Here is a 21,683-nt window from a genome sequence, read left to right as displayed (position 1 = left end):
AATAAACCCGCCCTCGTGGATATTGTCTGAATTTGTCCCCGTTTTGACGGGAAATTCCCGCATTGATTGAGTATGTGTATGGGTATGGGGAATTCCCGAATTTTTTCAATTGGGTATGACGATGTACATATCCCCGCCATAATACCGGTCCCCGCCATATCTCCGTCCCATTTAAATTATTAGAATATTCACAATTAATTAAGTAACCATATATATATATATATATATATATATATATATATATATATATATATACTTTCTATTTTTTTATTTTTTCTCATTATTTGGTTTGTCATGAAACTCATTCGCATCTCTAATATATTTTTCATCTTATCATAACCTTTATGTAATTATGTTAAAAAAAATTATGTCTCACATTTGAATATTTCTATCAGTTTTTAATATTTTTATTTATTGTAGATTTTTCTTTCATATCAGAATATTTAATACTTTCAATTTAAGTATTTAATAGCATAAATATTTCATTTAATAGGTAAAATAAAAAAAATACCTTTACTTATTATTAATAACTTTTGTTTCATTTTAATAATTCTTTTGTTTCGCTAAAACAATTTTCGTTATTTTTCAACCATTGATTATATATGTTGATATTTGAAAAGTTTTCTTAGATATCTAAGGTATTCTTCATCTTATCATATTCTTAATTATACATTTGTTTTCCTTTATGAGATTTCTTTAAATACTCTCTCAAATTGTTTCTAAAACACACATTTTTTAATTTTTTAATATTTTTATGTATTGTTTATTTTCATCATATAGAATACTATTTCGATAAATTTTATCTAATTATTTTTTATTTTCTAATTCATTATCAATCATATTGTAATCTTTTCACTTTAATTGTATAAATAACTTTTATTTACTACAATATAAAAATTTAATGTAATTTTCGTGAATATTTTTTATCACCATTCAACATATATTGGAGTTCAAAAATAGGTTTCAAAAATATTTTTAAATTTTATCAACTATGTTTTATTAATGTTTGCAAATTTAATAAATGTTTTGGTTCTCATGAAATTTTATTTGTTATTCTAATTTAAAATGTAAGCAATTATAATTGATTTAAAAGTATTTGATATCGAAGAAACAATCATCTTCCTAATATTGAATATTTGATAATATTATGTTTCCGTGACCATAATTTTTATTATTTTATAAAAATTAATTAAAATTAATATTGAAGTAGCAAGAAAACGGGTACGGATACGATATTATACTTGTTACCCATTGAGATGGAGATGAGACAAAAATTTAAAACCTATTAGATTCAAGTATTGGAACGAGGATGAAATTTTTTTACACATAAAGATATAAAATAGCGAACACGTCCCCTTCTCATCCCATCCCGTTGTCATCTATAAATGCAACATATTATCATTTTAACAAACAACATATTCATTTTCATTTTCATATGTTGTTTGTTAAAATTTGTTAAAACTTATAAAACTGCGGAGAAAAATTATTTAATGGAAGTGAAATCTATCTATTTTTTTAATTTATGAAGTGTTAATTAGCGAAACGTATATGGATCGAAAGGTGAATTGTTTTTAATGTTTTCATGAATAAATTAAGTGTCATAAATAAATTAGAATAATATATATTAAATAATTAATTGAAAATATTTTTCAAACAGCTCTACTCAATTGAAAAATAAAAATATTTTAGACATTTAATGAAACGATATTTTGAAAATGTTATCTTTTTATATTTAGTTTAAATACATATAAACAATATAATAACTATGTCAAAATAAAATGTAGAGATTCTAAAAAATATATAAAAATTATGAATAATCATTGAAATAAACTTTTTAAAATGGGAACCTAATTAAAATTATATAAATTTACGAAAATTTTTGCAAAATTTAATTAGACATAAATTTAATTAACTATTCAATGTGATTAACCATTTTGCAACCGTTTTAGAAGCAAGATAGACGAATCTTATTGGATATTAAAAAAATTGTTAAATATGGTTTTTGTTCCTTAACTTACAGTGTGAAAATTAAAATTAGTTCGTCTTGAAAATCTGGGTCCAATCTAATCCCTCAAGTTTAGAATTACATAGATTTAGTTATTCTAACCAAATTTGGTTAAAATGACTAAATATACACACACTACTAAAAAAACTCATATTTCATATTAATTTTGCTTTGAGTTTTTTTTTTAAGAAATACTTATAAATTTTGTTATGAAAAAAAAATTTCAAAAAATTATTGTAATTGTTTTTGTAAAATATTTTGTATAAAACAATTTTCACAATAAATTTTATAGGAAATATTTACGAATTTTATAATTTTATAACAAATAATTATCCACCAAGGAATTACCTGCCGATTAAGATTCTTAGAAAAAATAGCAGGAAAACGTCTTTCCATGCAAAATTTTTTTTAAAAATTTACAAGAAAAATCTCATGTAATATAAGAATTTTGAGTAGTGACAGTTTTAAAATTGAGAGACTAAATTGGACTAAAATTTTGAGAGATGACTAATTCTAATTTTCACTTAGAGTTGATGGATCTTTAACTCTACAAAGAATTCACGTTAAAAAAAAAAATATTCTCTACTTTTTGTTGGTTCTTTCAATAAAATATATTATTTTACACTAATGAGTTTTGAGTTAAATTTTTATAACATCGTTTTTTATTAAAAATGGATGTGTGAATCTTTTCTTCTTATTACTCAACTTTCTAATTTATATCAAATATAAAATTTAAACACAAATTGAAATTCTTAACACTTTTAAATTTAAGAAATATGATGAAAATAAATTATATAAATGAGCTTATAAAAAAACCAAAAATATACTAAAAAGGCTTAAATACATTTTTCATCCTCATTTTCGTAGTATTTGTTGCGGATGGTCCTCATTTTTACCAAATGTTTAAAATGGTCATCATTTTCGTATTGTTTGTTGCGCATGATCCTTATTTTTACCAAATGTTTAAAATGATCTTCATTTTCGCAATTCGTGTTTAATTTAGTCCTTTTCTGTGACGTCGTTTAAATCAGTAACGGAGCCCTGTACAGGTGGCACTATTTTTATTACATTGGATTGGAATATATTATGTGTACTGTACAAGTGTAGTAATTATATATTTGGGGATAAATAGGTGAACTAGGGTTTATTGTTGAACCACCAACATTGCACAAATTACTACAACACTGTTGCCTCCAACGATTACAACCAGAGGTAAAGGAAAAAGATTGGACTGTGATATGGGATTGCAGGAAGAAGAAGATTGCAACAACACAAATTGAGAATGAAGAAAGAAGATTGGAGCAACTGACCAACTGTCCAACAATTCATTTTCAAAACCCTAGCTCACCTATTTATCCCCAAATATCTAATTACTACACCTATACAGTACACGTAATACACCCCAGTACAATGTAATACAAATAGTGTCACATGTACAGTGCTTTGTTACTGATTTAAACGGCGTCACAGAAAATGATTAAATTAAACATGAATTGTGAAAATGAGGACCATTTTAAATATTTGGTAAAAATGAGGACCACCCGCAACAAACACTACGAAAATGAGGACCATTTTAAATATTTAGTAAAATTGAAGACCATCCGCAACAAACACTACGAAAATGAGGACGAAAAAGGTATTTAAACCTACTAAAAATTAGTATCACATTGAATGCTCAATGGTTCCCATGAATAAATTTTACGTAAAATTACAATTATTATATACGTAATAACAAAACGAGGACAAAACTATTCTCAAATATAAACTTATTTCCAATATTAGATAACAAGTGTATTCAATCAAGGATTAACATAATGCAGTATATCAAGTGAAATCAAACATTAATCGTAGGATGTAGCTCACTAAACTACTTCCTTTGTTTTTAAATAGTTCAATTTGTTTAAGTTTAGTTCAGTTTAGTTATTTGAAACCTAAGTTCAATTTATTTATTTTTATCCGTCCAAGGCTTAAACATGTAGAGGTTTAGGTTGTTAAAATAAGTTACTATGACCTGTTCTAATTTTACCACCAATAATAAAACGTAGAACTATCAAAATGCGTTGGAACCTGTAAGTCAACCCGAGTCACTACAGGTTCAAACCGGGTTGGGTTGAATTTTTTTTACAAATTTCAATACGGGTTAATTTTTGACCCGGCTCACCCGGGTTGAACCTGTAGTGAGCCGGGTTGGCTCACCAATCCGCAAATAAAGGTCACACAAGTATTTTTTTTGTTAAGTTGGACTTTGTAGTTGAGTCATGTTAGGTGGTTGTTTTCTTTAGCCAACACATAGATAATTTGTATTTTTATGATTTTTGTTTGTATTTGGATTGTATTAAAGTTTATTTAGATTTTAATTAGAATTATAATCTAATTTTGACTATAAAAAAAAATTTATATATTTTTTAATTAAGTGAGTCCGTGAGCCAACCTGTTTAACCCATCAACCTGCAGTGGACCGGGTCAGGTTGGGATTTTTTTGGCTCGCTAATTAGTGAGTTGGGTTGGGTTGACTCACTAAATGATCAACGCGTGGTGGGTTGGGCTGGGTCGGACCGGATTATCCGTTTTGACAGCTCTAATAAAATGTATTAAAGTCAATTTTTATTTTTGTTTTTTTTAAATATATATTAAAATCACATTGAATCAAATAAATATTTTTTTAAAATTTACTTGATTAATTAATATCTCTGATTGAATAAATTAAAAAATTATTATCATCATGAAACATTTATATTTTCATATAATATAATAAAAACATGATTTAAAACTATTTAATTTTCAATTAAAAAAATAACTATTCAATTGAAAACATCTACGTATCCCTACCAAATTTTGGGAGCGTAATAAGATCAATTTTATCATCTTATGAGGTTTGTATGTTGATTTATAAAGGAGAAAAAATATATGGTCATACTAAATGTCAGATAAAATTTTACTATATAATTGACAAAAAAAAATCATTTAATAAATTAAATGATTAAAGTTTTAAAAAAATCACTGTGGTAGAGGCCCACCTGCCATCAATTATACCAAATAATTAATATTAGTTCTCTCAATACATCTTAGATTTAGAAATTTGAAGTAAGAGAAAAATATACTTATCTTTATTTAATGATACTAGTTTTTTTTTTTATGTAAAATATGACCCTATTAAAATCTCTTTGCATATAGAAAATTATATATTTAAATATTTTAAGGTTAGATGAACCTATACATTTCACAAACCAACAATAAATAATATTGTCAGCTTTCAGCTTATGTTGATGTCAATTGGGATACTTATTTATACATCAATTGTACAAGTTTGTTGTGTTACTTAAATATGTCTTGCATAGCATGAAATCTACAAACATACATATATATTTATTGTTATTTTATTAGTGAGCTTATTTCTACTCGCTTTATCTTCATTTACTTAGTAAGTTTTTTTTTTCTTTTTTCTTGGTACCATGTCAAATTTTGGGTTTTTTTTTATAAAAAAGAATATTTTTAATCTTCTTAAGAATATATTTTTCTTAGTCATCTTTATTTAAATTTAGTTTACGTTTATATATAAATATAAAAGAAAGGAAAGAAGAAGAAGAAGTAAACACTGAACACGTTTGATTTTATAAATCACTTCCCCTACACACCAAAGGAGACACAAAATGAGAAACGACACCGCAAGCATGTACGAACGCATGCATTGCCATTACAAGTTGAAGTGACGAATTGACTTAATCAGTATTGATTTTACAGATGATTTTGAAGGCCAAGTTGCTGAGGGTGAAAATCTGTTGGTTAAGAGCAGTGATAGCAGGGTTGTTAATATTTTGAGAAGCCAAGCCTCTGTCACAACCAGTAGGTCCATCACCGGCAACTTTGGCGTCATAGCTAGCGGTTTGAGGATCATCTTTCAACCCTTCCAAGGCGCTCTTGAAGGACGCAACCACCCCATCGTAGTCGAAGTTCGCACATTGCACTATGGCTTTGTTGTTATCCACCTGAGACAATCCCTTCAGGAAGGCTTGAGCGTCTTGTGACTTCGCCACCGCCCATTCTAGGGTTGCCTGAGCCAATTCGTCCACGGTTTTTGCATTCACGATCTTAGGATCGGCTTGCTTTAGCAGCATCAAGCACGCGTCCTTGTACTCCAAGTTTTCCAAGCATGTTTTTTCAGCTAACCCTTGTCCGTTTGCTACCATGGGAGAATAGGAAACCATCACCAGACACACGGCCACAACAAAGGAACATAGTGCTGACGAATTCATTCTTGCGATAGAGGATTTTTTTTTTTTTCTTTTTTTCTTGTTGTGCCGTGGAGGGTTTGGTGTGAAGGAGTGGGTTCTTCGTTCATGGTTTTGGGCTCTTTTATACTTTCTCAAACCCTATTTTAGGCTAATGCTTCGTTTTTTAGAAATCTACAACCACTCGTTATGATGCTTAATTTATCATAAATTTAAGAATAAAAATCTACAACCACTCATTAAGGTTATAGAAACTCAATGAGGTTATAGAAAACAAAACAATATACTACAAATTTGTATCGCATTGAATTTATTCAATGGTTCCCACGAATAAATTTCATGTGAAACTACAATTATTATATACATAATAACAAATGAGGATACAAAAACTATATTCTCATATATAAACTTATTTCCCATCATAGATAAGCGTTGGAATCACATATTAAAACAATGCAAACATTATTCAAAGGATGTAGTTGACTAAACTTCTTTATTTTTAAATAGTTAAATTTGTTTAAGTTTAGTTCGGTTTAATATTTGAAACTAATAGATATGTATAGGCAATGAGATGCTTTTCATATTGATCTATTAGTGAGAGAATGAAGTAGCGATTAGCTCTGATGTCATGTTAATAATTGGACTTTAAGTCTAACTCAACTTCACAAAACTAGTTTTATAATATGAAATTTTCACCTTTCTTATATACTATGAAATTGTTTTATCTCTAGTCAATGTGGACTTCTAACACATCTCCCTCATGCCAAGATGTATACATCTAGTTCGTGAGGTTGGAAATTGATGATCCGATAACGGCCTGAGATAGCGATGGAACAAAATGTCTAAGAAATCTTGTTAGAATATATTTTTTAAATAATGACTCTGATACCATGTTAGATATATATAAGTCATGAAAAAGAAAAATAAACACAAATGACCACAAGAGGTAGTGTTTGATGAAGAGTAACTCAATAAAAAGTTTTTATGTCATATTAATCTATTAGAAACTTTATATAAAATACAATATCCCATGATATAAAGGAAAAAGTAGAATCTAATATGTATCATTATAAAACAAAATATTTGATAATAATAAAAATAAAATAGAATATCATGACCATACTCATAAGATATTAACAATATCTCTATCAAAACCTAAGTTCAATTTATTTATTTTTGATCCGTCCAAGTCTTAAAGATTTATTGGCCATATGTATTATTTGAATTTTGATGAAAGTCTTTTATAGACTATATACAGGCATATTTGAATTTAGAAATTAACTTTGATGAAATTCTTGTATTGACTATAAATAAATATAAATAATACTTAATTTTTTTAATTGGATATATATCATCGTATATGTTTTTATTTTAAATTATGGAAATACCTTTAATTTATTAGATAATTTAAAAAAATTATATGAAGTTTTCTTTGTTTTCTAATCTTGTAATTTACTTTTAAGATGTATATACTTGATAATTTTTTACTCTATTTTATAATTATTTTATTTTCGTTCGATTGTTTATTCATACTTTTAGTTGATATTTGTACCATTGTAATTTATTTATTAATATCTGACATTGAAAAAATGCGTTTCTTTTTAATATTTAATATTTGATAATGTAATATTTTATTTGCTGTGATTTTAATTTTTTATGAAAAAAATAATTTAATTTATGTGTGAAAGGTATATTCATTCCCCCTTACTTGAGATCGACAGTGTTTCCTCTCATTATTTTTATTATCAAGATACTATAAAAATATAAGATACATAAAATATAGACTTAATTGTATAAATAAATTTCTTTTACTCACTTTCTCTTAGTATATTATAAAATACTTTATTTTCTTTTTGTCTGGTACCTTGTCAAATTGCGGGTTTATTTTCTGATAAAAGATTGTTTTTAATCCTTTTAAAAATAAGGTTTTTTTCTTAATTATGTGGCTTTCTATCTAAATATATAAAAGAAAGGAAAGAAAAAATAAGAAGCAAAATTGAGTGGAGGAAAGAAATTCTCTTTTATTAATGAGTTGCACTCCCCCACACCAAAGAAGACCGAAAAGTATATAGCAACACCCCACACTTAAGGATAAGCATCGATGACAAGTTGAGGTGGCGAATTGAATTAATCACTGTATTTACTGACGGCGGTGAAGGCCATGTTGCTGAGGAGGAAAATTTGGCGGTTAAGAGCGGTAACAGCAGGGTTGTTAATATTTGCAGAAGCCAAGCCTCTGTCACAACAATCAGGTCCATCACCAGCAGCTTTCGCATCATAGCTAGCGGTTTGAGGATCTTCTTTCAACTCTTGTAAGGCGCTCTTGAAGGATCCAACCACACCATCGTAGTCGAAATTCGCGCATTGCACTATGGCTGGATTATTCTCCATCTTAGCCAACTCCTTCAGGAACGCTTGAGCCTCCGATGACTTGCTCACGGCCCATTCTAGGGTTGCCTGAGCTAGATCTTCCAAGCTTCTTGCACTCGCGATCTTAGGATCGGCTTGCTTTACCAGCGCCATGCACCCTTCCTTGTCTTCGAAGCTTTCCATGCAGATTTGTTCCGCCAACCCTTGTTCGCCATTTGCTGCCATGGGACAATACAAAAGCACCACCACACACAGCGCCACAACAAGGCAACGTAGTGTTGAGGAACTCATTTTGTGATGGGGTTGCTTTATTTATTGGTCCCTTAGGGTTTGGTGTGGGGGAGTGAGTTCTTTGTTCATCGTCTTCGGATCTTTATAGTCTCTCAAATCCTAATTTAGATTAACGCTACGGTTTTTTTGGAATCTACAACCACTCGCTACCATGCTTAATTAAGTTTAAAAAAGAAAAACATATAACAAATTTGTCCTATAAATGATATAATGTTTATCTTTTGGTTGAACTTGTAATTCAACTTTACAAACTAGTTAAATTCACTAAAGTGACTATGGTAAAATTGTGTTCATTAATTTATTTTTTCTATCATATATTTTTTCTCACTAAAACAATCATAATTTGAGTTATAAACCTCCTTGCTCTCGATTATAAATTCATTGAACAAATTTCTCATAATAAAACTCACTTCCACTCTACTTCAAAAACCGTTAGGCAAATTATATAAAAAGAAAAAAAAAATCACGAGTTATGCAAAATTTCAAACTATTCAAACACTTAAACTTTCTGACGAAGACATTTTATTACTCTGTTTTTTTCTAGTTATGACAAAGGTTGACCATATGCTCTTCTGATGCATGCTGAGACTTTAAAGTCTCTTACATCGTAGTTTTAGTAGGTGGCCCAGAATGCAATATTGCTAAGCAGCAAAGTTTGATGGTTAAGAGAAATGGAAGGGTTGACAATACGTGCTTTAGCTAAGATTTGGTCACAGATAAAAGGTCCATTCGCTTGTACAATAAGCAATGTCTTTAGATCTTGTTTTTTCTCCCAATTCCTTCAGAAACTTTTGCCCCTCTTTTGTCTTCTTCAAAGCCAACTCCAGAATTGCCTTCGAAAACTCAAAATGGTTTCTTGCTTCCACAACTTCAGAATGTGCTCTCAAAATGCTTATGCAATTCATCTCTTGCGAATCCTTGCAAATTTGTTTCATTAGGTGGCCACCATTACCTGTTAGCTCACGATCGATGATCATGGACTCTTAATGTGAAATTGTTTTTTTTTTTATCGACAAAGAATTAAAAATTAATAATAGAACACTTGAGGGGTGTTCTAACTCATTTACAAAAAGATGAGAGAAAGATGCAGTGCATCTCCAAAACTATGCTTCTACAATAATCTGGCAGAACAATTAAACTGGACTTTCAATGCTAGAGCTATGCCTTCCCAACGTCAAGCTGGGTAGGAATCATAAGATTAGCCACTCATATCGCACCTTCCTCGGCCGGTCTACAAGATTACACAAAAAGTGAATACAAAACCAGGTATGCATGGTTCGTTGCGCTCCCGAGACTATGTTCTCTTGGTTGTTACGGAGTAACCAAAAAAGTGTACAAAATCACTGATGAAGAGCTCATTGCTTTAGACATGGGATCCTTTTCATGCTCACCTGACAACTTAAACACAGAAAGCATCATATCATAGAGATTTTAAACACACACTAGGAGCGAAGTACCAGTTACTATATGAAAACTTTACCGAAGGAATTTTATGTTTCAACCAAGTCCAAGCGTTAACTTGAGCAAGACTAAAAATCTCTTCAGTGTCAACTTTCTTTTGCTTAAAGATCACCTCATTCCTATGTCTCCAAATTTCCCCAACTATAGCCAACCACATTCCTTTCCACATTGTGTTTTGCCTAGTGTTCAAACTACTCATATGAAAGTGTTGAAAGTGTATCCTAGCTTGGTTGTGATGCATTGAGCTCACCCCTATCCAGCTATCACACATTTTCCACACCTTTTGAGACATTGCACAAGAGAATAATAGGTGTGATGCACTCTCTTCACAATCTAGGCAAAACTCACACAAAGAGTGTTGTAATTGGACTCCCTTCACCGATAATTTATCCTTTGTCGGTAACTTATTCAAGAGTAGCCTCCACCCAAATAATTGTGCCTTCGGAATCACTCTTATACTCCATAACTCTGTGAAATTGTGATCAGGCAAAGGATGAACATAAGGGAGCATGGTGTTAAAACATTCATTTTGTGATTCAAAGTTTGAATCAAGGGTTTTGTTAGTGTGGATTTAGGTTGACGATGCATATTTATAAGAAAGTACACTTTTGTGTAAAGCTGGATTTTCAAGATGACTAGATACCCCACCCAACAAATATACTAAGTGATGCGACCCAACAAGGTCCATTCAATTTTACTAACTAAAGTGATTTTTAAGATAAATTGGTCGGTGCAAATATTCATATATTAACATTATGTGACTAAATCTTGATAATTTAACTATGTCATGATATTTCTTAATACCATATATCTACGAAATGTTCAAAATATTTGGTATATCTAATAAGGTATCACATTATTATTATTATTATTCCACTAATTATCATATATAAAGTAAGATGTTATATTTCTTGATATTATCAAATTTTACAACAAACCTTATAGGGTCCAGAATCCTTATAATCAGAAACATTAATCAAATTTGATATTATCAAATTTTATAACAAACCCGAAACCTTATAATCAGGATCATTAATCAAGAGCTGAAAGTAGTTAAAATCGAAATTAAGCTTAGGATCACAGATGATTCCTATGATGTAAATAGTGGTATCATAACACGGATAATATATTTTACTTTCTTATACAAACATAAATATATATCACCAAACACAAATCTAAGAAAATAAAATTAATCCTTCTTTGATCCTTAATCAAAATTTAACTTTACAAAATTCATCACTTTCCAAATACAAATGAAAACATACCTATAAGTAATTACTAATTTAGTATATGTTAAATTGTATTTTCACAAATTTTATGTACTTATTTTAAATTACTACTAAAAAACTCACATTTCCAATCAATTTTGTTTTGAAATTTTTTTCATAGTAAATACATATAAATTTTGTTATGAAAAAAAATAATTGCAGGAAATTGTTGTCAATTTTTTTACAAAATATTTTGCATAAAACATTTTTCACAACAAATTTTGTAATAAATACTTAAAAATTTTATAGTTTGGTAGTAAATAATTATCCACAAATAAATTACCTATTGATTAAGATTCTTAAGAAAAATAACAAAAAAAAAATTATGTAAGAAGAATCTCATGTAATATGACAATTTTTAATAATGAATGCACTCTAATTACATTCACATCTCAAAAAAAAAATTTAATTATATTAATTTTTAATTGGATGATGTTACAACTTTGTATTAATTTTTAATTAGAAAATAAATTTTAATAATAATTGTAAAACGGTGACAACACACATAACAATTTACCACAAATTCAAACATTCTTAATGCATGATGCAAATAGATAAGATATATAAGATAATATTTAATACATGATACAAATTCTTAGTAAATTAATTTTTAATTGAATGATGTTATAACTTTATATTAATTTTTAATTAAAAAATAAGTTTAATAATAATTGTATGAATTTTTAATTATATTAACTTTTACAAGATGTGGAATTAAATGAATAATAGATTTTACTTACTACAATGAAAATAATATAAATTATTAAAATAAAATCAATCGATTTTATGAAAATTAAGGTACAAGATTGCTATTAAAATAAGGGAAAGAGATGCCAGTGCTACAATAATTGTTTAAATTGGATTTTATAGTCTAATTGAAGGGTGTAGCAGAAGAAAAAAACCTTAATCTTTAATTGGGCTTGAATTTTGTTTTAATTATTAAAATCTTATTCATATGTCTTAATTGAGTTTTATTTTAATTCAAACTCATTTAGTTAAAAAGGTGAGGTAAGACAGAAAAACACCCTTAAATTTTTACTTACTAGATTTGAATTTTGTTCTACCAAAGGAGAGAATAGGTGTTGTTACTGTATTAATTTTTAATTAAATGATATTAGAGATAACAATACACATAAGATAAATTTTGTTGAATTTTATAATGATTAAAAATAATTAAAAACTATTAAATCTTATAAATGTTAATAAACTTTAATCTTAATAATTATTAATTTTGTTCTAATTAAAATTTTTATTTACCAATAAAGAGAATAGGTGTTGTCAATTTATGAAGTTTTAATTTGATGATATTGCGGATAATAATACATAAGATAAATTTGAATTGTACTAAACTTTTATTAAGACAGAAAAAAAAAGATGAGCTTTAAGTAGATTCCTTTATATAATAATTAAAATGCATTGAATCTTCCATAAATTTATAATTAATTGTGATATTTAATAAATCTCAATAATTATTAATTTTGTTTTACTCTATTTAAAGATATACATAAATATTATACAATAATCATTTATAATTTCTTTTATCAAACGAAATTTTTTTAAAATATTAAATGATAAAATAATTTTAACATAATTGTAACGCTAAAATAATTAAATAATAAAATTTAATGTTATCCTTAAATTGTGTTTAAGGATTTCAGCATGTAATTCCTTTTTAATTATTAGTATTTTTAGAGAATCATAAATTCAAATCCTGTAATACTGGTAAAAAAAGTATATTTAAATTTAATCTGAATAAAAAGTTCTTAATAAACACTATAAGTTCTTTAGTTAAATACGTAAATATGAATTAATTTTATAAAATGAAATTTAACTTGTTTCCTTATTTAAATGCATTGGCTATCCAACCCGTGTTAACAATCCTTTAGCTGCTTCTTTTTGCATCCCTTTTTTTCTTCCTGCACCTTATTGAATTTAAAATTTTCGTTTTGCCTTTATATTAAAAAACTCTGAAATGTAAAACCTTACTTAATTTGGAAGTGTTTCTCAAAATATTTAAATATTTTTATATTTATATTTTTGAATCTGAAAATATATTTCAAAACACCTGATTTATGATGTATTCTTTTTAAATAAATATTTTTGAAATTTGAAAATATTTTTCTGAAACATTTATTTTAAAAATATTTATATATTCTAGATTGAATGTTTTGGAATTTTTAAATTTGAAAATATTTTTAAATATTCAATTCAAAATGTATTTTTTATATTTTTCAAATTGGATATTTTGAAAGTTATTTTTGAAATATGAAAATACCTTCTAAAATACTTAATCCAAAAAATATGAAAAAAAAAAACATACAAGGATTTTTATTATATTTTTAACGAGGATAGTTTGGGGATTACAGGACTTATTGGGTGCCGGAAGAATAAAGGAAGTGCAGGAAGAAATTGCCCAATCCTTATTTGCCAAATTGTGGTCCCTACAAATGTCACTGAGAGACTGTTAAAGTTAAAAAAAAATCATGATTATATATTGCTAAGTAGTTCAGCATATTTAACAAGAACAACACTTACGTAAAATATTCCAAATAACTATTTATGTAATCAGCGCCAATTTAATCAATCTGCCACAAATATTAAAACAAATGGCCTTCCTTTTAATCCAAAAGGAAACATTTAAAGAAAATTAGAGTTAACTTTCTCTGTATTTTTGTTATAACTTATTTAAATAAATTTCCCAAATTTACCAAAAATAAAAGTTTATATCTTCTTTTTAAGTTATTTCAGTAACCGGGTCTCATCTTATAATAATTTATTGAATAAATATTTGATTAATTTATCTATCCAATCTCACTCAATCTTTAACGAACTTTACTTACCTCTTGAGCAATAGAGATTCTAAGGCCAAATGTAAAAGACACATAGAACAATAAAAAACACTCACAATCACATCAATGGCAACGTAAAAGCACTTACAACATCAGAGGGCCCATTTTTACAGTGCCTGAAATGATGCAGTATATGTAGAGAAGCTTTTTCAGTATCATAACTGGTTATTTACACAAAGAATAAAACCAGGTAAAGATGAGATCCATATATTGGACTGTTAACAAATAAGGGATAAAAAAAGGACACTGTCTCTCAAACAAATTACATGCACGCATTTATATGCTTTCCCAAAGAACTAGGGTTACCACAAAAAAGGTAGGCTAAGTTTTTATACCAAGTTCCAATCTTTCTTTTCAATCTTTAGTATCCAAGGAACTCCACATCATATATGTTTGATTGATGCCATTAAAAATACCTCATTGCCGCACTTCCTTTGAAGTCACATAGTTTCTGCTTTCTGTGACATTTGAATTGGCAAGAACCTCTTGTGCAATTTCCCAGTTTCCACTCCTGTCCCAACTCGAGTGCCTAGCATCTGATCGAATGGTGGGAGCTCGATGATCTGAGGACAAAATTGAGTCAGGTTCAGATGTATGGTGGGGTGCTCCATTGCTCCCTCTGCCACGAATCTCCTCATCAAGTTCTTCAATGTTCCTGCGCTGTGATATCTTCAATAGGTCTTCACCAATGTCAAGATCATCTTCAACCTTTGGGCGCCGATCTCCTCCCAAGCCATCATCTGGGTCACGAGGCCGTGCAATGATCGGAGCCAGTGGCCTTGGTACCTCTTCTCTGGCAAATGCCCTGAAATTGTTCCTTGAGGGCTTTACTTTAGTGCAAAACACTTCCAGAAAATTATTCAAACAACCCCGGTTAAAAACATTGATCCTGCTGTCAGCTCTGTACCGGAAGTTTTCATAGGTAGTCTGCAACACAAGAGCCACTCACCCAGTTGGTGAAGATACTCATGATAACAATGGAAGATTTTTTATAAAGTGGTGTGGAATTAGTACTATGAAGATCATCCCTTTTAACTTTCTTTATTCACAGTTACAACTTACAAACTAGTATAAAGGTACATTAATCCATGGAGAATGTTAAAACGTAAAACCAGAAAGGTTAAAAAAAAAAATTGACTGACCTGATTTGTGCCTATGAGATATAAATGAAAACCAGTTAGTCCACCGACAAACCATAGAGAGATGAAACAGTAAGCCATTAGTATCACAGATGCAGGAGATTCTTTCATTGCCTTCCAAACTGTGCCGTCATAATTATCCATCAGAACCTTGATGTAAAGAGCTGAGAGGGAAAACACATAGATGCACAGAATAGTTGCTGAAGAAACAAACATAAAGAAGTAACGATAGTTCCTCTGCAAATTGGAGAAAAGGCCAACAAATACATCAGAACAAAGAAAACAAGTAAATAGCACACTCCGATAAATAAGAAAACTGGTTATCATAAAATGAAGAGGTCATGCTGTCAACTTTCATACCAGACCAATGCACTGGCCCACCCAGGGGCAATGGTGATCAAAACGCTCAACACAGTTATTGCAAATGGAGCAGTGTGAGCAACGAGGAGGACGATACAGCATACAAGTCTCACAATATTTCACCCTTACAGCAATGCCGTTGACTACAACTTCTTTGGTTCGAGGGAACTGGAGACTCGGTGTTTGCCGTCCAGCTCCCCCAACATCAGCAGAGACAGAAGAATCGTAACGAAACTCTTCTTCTGGTGGATGAGAATTTCTTGGAACAATGCCCGGATCACCGGAGGAAGTAAGAAAGAGAACCACCAGAACCTAAAAACATAGGCTGTGAGATTATATTTTGACATGCTATATGGAATCAGTAGAGAAAATCAATATCTTAATAGTGAAATGCTATAACCATTTACCGAAACAGCTTTGAACTTTTATTTAGTAAATTAAAAAATATTAGGGAAAAAACATGGATACATGATGAATTGAATTGATGTTAGTGATTTAGTTAAACCAAGCACACTTCTGCGGTTCTCAGCACTGGTTCATAGCAGGTATAGAGGAAGATGGACAGAATACGTGGTGAACAGTCCAAACAAAAGTAAGCTTTTTGTTGTGGTAGCTTGCATTAAATTTGGACTTCGGAACTTAAAATAGACCGAGCTAAAATTATGTATACAAAAAGATTAAAAAAAAACGAACAGTCAAAGAAAAAATTAGCTGAACTTACATGAATAGTAAAAAGAATAGCCACTGCTAAAATAGCATATCCAGAATTATATGAAGAAAATTCATGCCTGAGATGCCTTGCTACACATACACAAAAGATTATAACTGGAACAATAATCAGCAACAAGGTGACAAACAGGGACCTGGCGTCAGGCCCAAATACCAACCTCCCTCCGCATATGAATTTCTGCAGATGATCATTAGAAAAGTATTAACTACAAAGTACAATAAGAGTTAAAAAATTACAGAAATATAGTTCGCGAAAAAACTAAAACTTTTAATAGACAAAAGAATCCCATATTAGCAGAATGATACATCATTTCAAAAGGGCAATACCATACATTAGACAGGAGAATAATGAACCTTCCTATCTTATCTAAAGCATAAAGACCCCAACGAGGCAAACTGGCTCAAAAATGCAATAAAGTATTCCAACACTTTAGTAAAGAAATGATTGATCCCTTGAAGCAGCCATTAACCAAACACCATCCTATCCTACAACTGTAAAAGGAAAAGAGATTATCTAGATGACATTTCGTGGCAAACAAATACTCGAATGCCATAAAATTTCACACTACTTGTGCCTTTCAAAACCTTTAAGGCATATAAAGAGAAAAGCCAGAGACCATTCAGCAGGTGTGCCACAGAATTGGCCCATCTACAGTATTTTCAGCTTATTTTGGCATATTTACGGCTACACGCCTCTATTTCTTTATGAACTTCAATAGTCCAACCACCATTTCATGAATATGTCCATGATCATCTCGTAACTAATATTATGCAAACTTTGAAGGTCAGTTATCTCTCATGTTTCTCATCCTATTTTACACCTATGACGTAAAACAAATAAGCACCAAACACATGATGAAACATAATCATCCTTCGCTTATCACCTGTCAGATGACCTCTTGTAGGCTGCAGATTAGAATAATTGATAACATGCAGCTGCAATCAATTATGTAGCATCAATCTTCCACTTTACAATACCATCAATATTACTAGCCATCACCCAGTAGCTGTACAGACAACTAATTCATGCGAGAGCAAGGAATTTCAGATTCTAAAGGAATTATTACTTTGTCCTTGGAAGAATGGCCATAAGCTGGTAATAACCACAATATATTTTTCATCCTTCCAGAACTTGTTCTACCACAAACCACTGGATATCACACTAAACATGGCAGTAGTAGACATATCTGTCTGTGCTGCTCGAGTGGTCCATCCCACATTCTAATTTAACCCAATCAATAATCGATACATCCACTTTACAATTTATCTTTTGTCTGGAGTCACTTTTCCAAGAGAATTAAAAAATATTTCATGACAATTCTATTCAGAGGACAGAATCACAAAAAAATACTTGAAATAAATCTCATTCGTCTTAGACAAACGTAGAAAACATAAATAGAGAAGAAAAGGAACTACTCAATGATTTCAATCCAAGGTCTTAAATTACTTCATTATTGTTTTTTAAGCAAAACTATCATAGTATCATTCAAAGATACAGATTAGAGGGGGATCAAAAGCCTAAACTCACTATTGTGTTTAATTCTACCTTTATTTTCACCCGAATACTAAAAACACAGCCTGAGCAAAAAAAAAAATGAGTAAAACTTTCGAGGGGAGGAAGGCCAAATTCTGCACTTCATAAATTATTTCCCCAAAAGTCAAAGCAGGCTAATTGAACCCAACACTTTCAAATAATTAATAAGACGCAATATTAAAAGTATTACAGCAGATACCTTTGCCCTTAAATAATCATAAATCAAACAATTGAGTTGAAAACTAACTGTAATCACGCATAACACAGCTCAGCATTCAAAGTTGTACAGTCCCCCCAGAAAATAGCACATAACCCACCCCAGTACCAGCTCAACTTTCAACACACGCCCAACTTTTAATTTTCAAAATAAAAACATGCTCCAAGTAAAAAATAAAATAAAAAAATCCAGCTCCAACTCGACATTCCTGCAACCAAAACTACCCGAGAAATTCAAAGCCTTTAGCACGAAGCAAATCAAAGAGACACGAACCAGAGCATACCCAGATGGCATAAAAAGCTAAAATTGCAACGAAGAAGAGGACAAGAAGTGAACTTTACATTACTTCCTTTCCAAACTTGGTACACGCGCTTTGCAGCCATGAAGGGTCCTTCTTGGCTGGCACACTAGGTGAGGGAAGAGTTGGAGAGGTGGAAGTGGGAAGTGTTCATCTCACTCCCATTCACGTTCCACAGAACCGGAGAGAGGGTCAAAATTTGTGGGCTCAGTCTGGAATGCGATGGAAAAGCTTCACTGAAAAGAAAAAGAAGAGAGAGAAAAGGGAGTGACTGTGATTCCAGAGATGGCGGTTTCCGAGTTTGGAATTTTGGATTTGCACTGAGGAATGTTTCGGGGGAAATGAAAAGAAAATTTGGAGTGAGTGTGCGCGGCTATAATGTATTGTATTGAAGCCAAATCCAAGTGAAGAAAATAATGATGAAATCAAATTTTTCAACAACAACGCCCTTGTTTTTTTAATCTTCCACCCTCCCTTCATTACACACTTTTTATTATTGGATAATTATTAAATCAATTTATTATAAACTACAGTAAAGCTTACTGTTAATTAAGAAATCTAGCATATTCCTTAGACAACCTTTTTTTATTGGAAACACCTTTCGCTTTTTATTTACGAAATGTATTACACTTGTTTATCTCTTCACAGCAAAATTAAATCTCAAATGTCTTTTAAAATAAAATTAAAAAAATTATAAAATTAAGAAAGGCGATCATTAAACATACATAGATTAATAAGGTATAGCTTCAATATAAGAAAGTTGCCATAAAATTAATAATGTAACTAATTAAAGAAAATAAATAAAACTTCTCTACTGAGATCCAATAGTTATTGAGTTTTATTAATAGTGTAAAAAATGTAGTAACTGGAAAATAAAAAATACCAAAAATACATGAAATAGTGTTTTTAATAGGTTTGTCTTGTTTTATTTTGGTTTGATTTCATCTTCTCACGTCACTCTCTGTATGTGTGACTGGGAACTCTTTTTTAGATATTCACTCACCAAATTTACTCTGACACGTCAGCATGTGGTGGGCCCGGATTCGTGGCATGATCCAACGCTTCTGATGGAGATTGACATACTCCTCACCGCACCACTCCTTTCTCTTTCAAAGAGTTAGGTTAACGAAGGTCACTCAGGACAAAACCAAAAGACAAAATGTTGCATTTAAGCAAAATATTATTCAGTGAAAATTTGTCATCTTATGTGTCAGAATATAATTTCATGAACCCCTTTCTATAATTTTCAACTTTTTAATTTATTTAAAAAAACTCAAACTTATTTTAATGGGTTAAAATCAAGTAAAATCAACTGACCATCCTGATTTTGTGGCAATAGTCACTTTCTTTCGCTTAATGAAATTATTATTTTTAATTAACTTTGATCGTTATTAAAATGATTATTTTTGTCTAAAAATTAATCAAAAACTAAATAAATATTTTCATTATGAAGAGAAATTTGTAATGATAATACTTATTCACTATGTTTATTTTAAGCAATGTGCTTCCTTATTTATAAATAATACTAGTCAGTTTGTTTGTGCTAAATTCTTATTTATTTAGATATTTTTTTTCTCGTATCTTTATGAGTGCACAATATTTTAGTTGCAAATCATTAGTCTAATAGATTAAAAAAATACTTATTTAAATATTATGTAAATAATAAAAAAAATTGTACAATATTTGTATATCGTCACTGATATGTACAAATGTATATTCACTTGGTTGAGTAGTTTATCGAGTCTATGATTTAGTGTCAACAAATTAGCTAAATGATGGGATTAAGGTTATAAACCTTGAATTACACATGTAAAAAAAAAATGGTATGATCAGGCAATAATTAGGCTTACCAAAAGGTAAAAGTCCGTTAAAGGTATTATTTCGGATGTAAGGTTGAATGTTCACTTAAACAATTTTCAAGTTCTTTAAATTTATTGTCTTGTTCTTTGTTTGATGTTCTTACTCATCAATCAATCAGGACGTGTTAAAGATGTTTTTATGCTAAAAACACATGATTAATTGGTTAAAGTAATAAATATTATAATTAATGTGAGAAAAAAAATCTTACAACCATACATTTGACATCTTATAATTTTACATGTGAACTCATGATTAGGGTCGGTCTAATTATAATGCAATGACTCTTACTTCTAGTTATTAATGTAAGACCCGGGAAAATTAAATAATTATTTAATTAATTATTTAATTAGGACGGGTAATGAGAATATTTAAAGAAATAAATGTGAGGGACTATGATGTGAAAAGGTACTAGCTCAAGTGGTTGAGAGTACTTTATTGTGTGTGAGGACTTGGGTTCAAGTCCTATGTGTGCCACTTGGATGTTATTTAAATTATGCGTTTTTGTGTGTTTATATATTGAATGTGCGGTTTGATGATAAACTTTTAGGATTATAGGACTTATCATGAAATAAGGATTGGTTGGATGGTTTGGTCTTGGTTGGATATGTGCATGAGTGTGGGTTCAAACCTTGGCGAGAGCTAAATAATTCCTTTTTGCCAAATTTTCCTTGTGCATGAATGTGGAAGGGTTAGAACCCTAGCAGCCAAGGGAGAGGTAGCCTAAGGGTTGGAAAACAGAGAGTTAATTAAACACTTGGCTAGCTTTAGTATCATTTTTTTTATTTAGAATTCGTGTAAGTCACTAAAGGGACAATTAAGTGAGAGTGATGGTGGGAGAGAAGGTTAAAAGAGGGGGAAAATAGCATTGAGGGTCGTGGTTATCATAAGAGAAGTTTTGTTCAGAGGATTAGGGCTGATAGAGTAAGGCAGTGAGGCTGAAATTGAAAAGGTTGGAGTGGGAAGTCAAGGCTAGAGAGGTTTTGGTGAAGGGATAAGCACACCAACTCGAATTTAGCAAGGAATCCAGGTAAGGGGGTTGTTTAGTTGATATTTAATACATGTATGTTGCACTG

The 21,683-nt window shown here is 30.1% G+C and overlaps 3 protein-coding genes across 4 annotated transcripts; all 3 read right to left on the bottom strand.

Annotated features, from left to right (window-relative positions):
- Window positions 1-5,594: 5,594 nt before the first annotated feature.
- LOC114192701 (uncharacterized) lies at window positions 5,595-6,326 on the bottom strand. The gene has a single exon (XM_028082487.2). It carries the CDS (start codon window positions 6,256-6,258, stop codon window positions 5,725-5,727), a length of 534 nt encoding a protein of 177 aa, XP_027938288.1. The 5' UTR covers window positions 6,259-6,326; the 3' UTR covers window positions 5,595-5,724.
- A 1,904-nt stretch (window positions 6,327-8,230) lies between these two features.
- LOC114192509 (uncharacterized) lies at window positions 8,231-9,872 on the bottom strand. Its single transcript, XM_028082255.2, has 2 exons — window positions 9,635-9,872; window positions 8,231-8,915 (listed from the first exon to the last, which is right to left on the bottom strand). Exons 1-2 carry the CDS (start codon window positions 9,870-9,872, stop codon window positions 8,362-8,364), a joined length of 792 nt encoding a protein of 263 aa, XP_027938056.2. The 3' UTR covers window positions 8,231-8,361.
- Window positions 9,873-14,509: 4,637 nt separating this feature from the next.
- Window positions 14,510-19,164, bottom strand: LOC114192142 (protein S-acyltransferase 8-like). Of its 2 annotated transcripts, none has more exons than XM_028081758.2 (5): window positions 18,794-19,164; window positions 16,694-16,879; window positions 15,973-16,284; window positions 15,616-15,849; window positions 14,510-15,400 (listed from the first exon to the last, which is right to left on the bottom strand). In XM_028081758.2, exons 1-5 carry the CDS (start codon window positions 18,833-18,835, stop codon window positions 14,891-14,893), a joined length of 1,284 nt encoding a protein of 427 aa, XP_027937559.1. In that variant the 5' UTR covers window positions 18,836-19,164; the 3' UTR covers window positions 14,510-14,890. The 2 variants fall into 2 exon arrangements, with proteins under 2 accessions (XP_027937559.1, XP_085521218.1); XM_085665092.1 differs by lacking the exon at window positions 18,794-19,164 and adding an exon at window positions 18,676-18,761 and having other exon boundaries at window positions 16,694-16,883.
- Window positions 19,165-21,683: the final 2,519 nt, after the last annotated feature.

The sequence above is a fragment of the Vigna unguiculata genome, chromosome 7 (assembly GCF_037176805.1).
Source record: "Vigna unguiculata cultivar grain cowpea cultivar isolate G323 ecotype 2 chromosome 7, ASM3717680v1, whole genome shotgun sequence".
NCBI lineage: Eukaryota > Viridiplantae > Streptophyta > Magnoliopsida > Fabales > Fabaceae > Vigna > Vigna unguiculata.
This window is presented reverse-complemented; position numbering and strand designations above follow the sequence as displayed.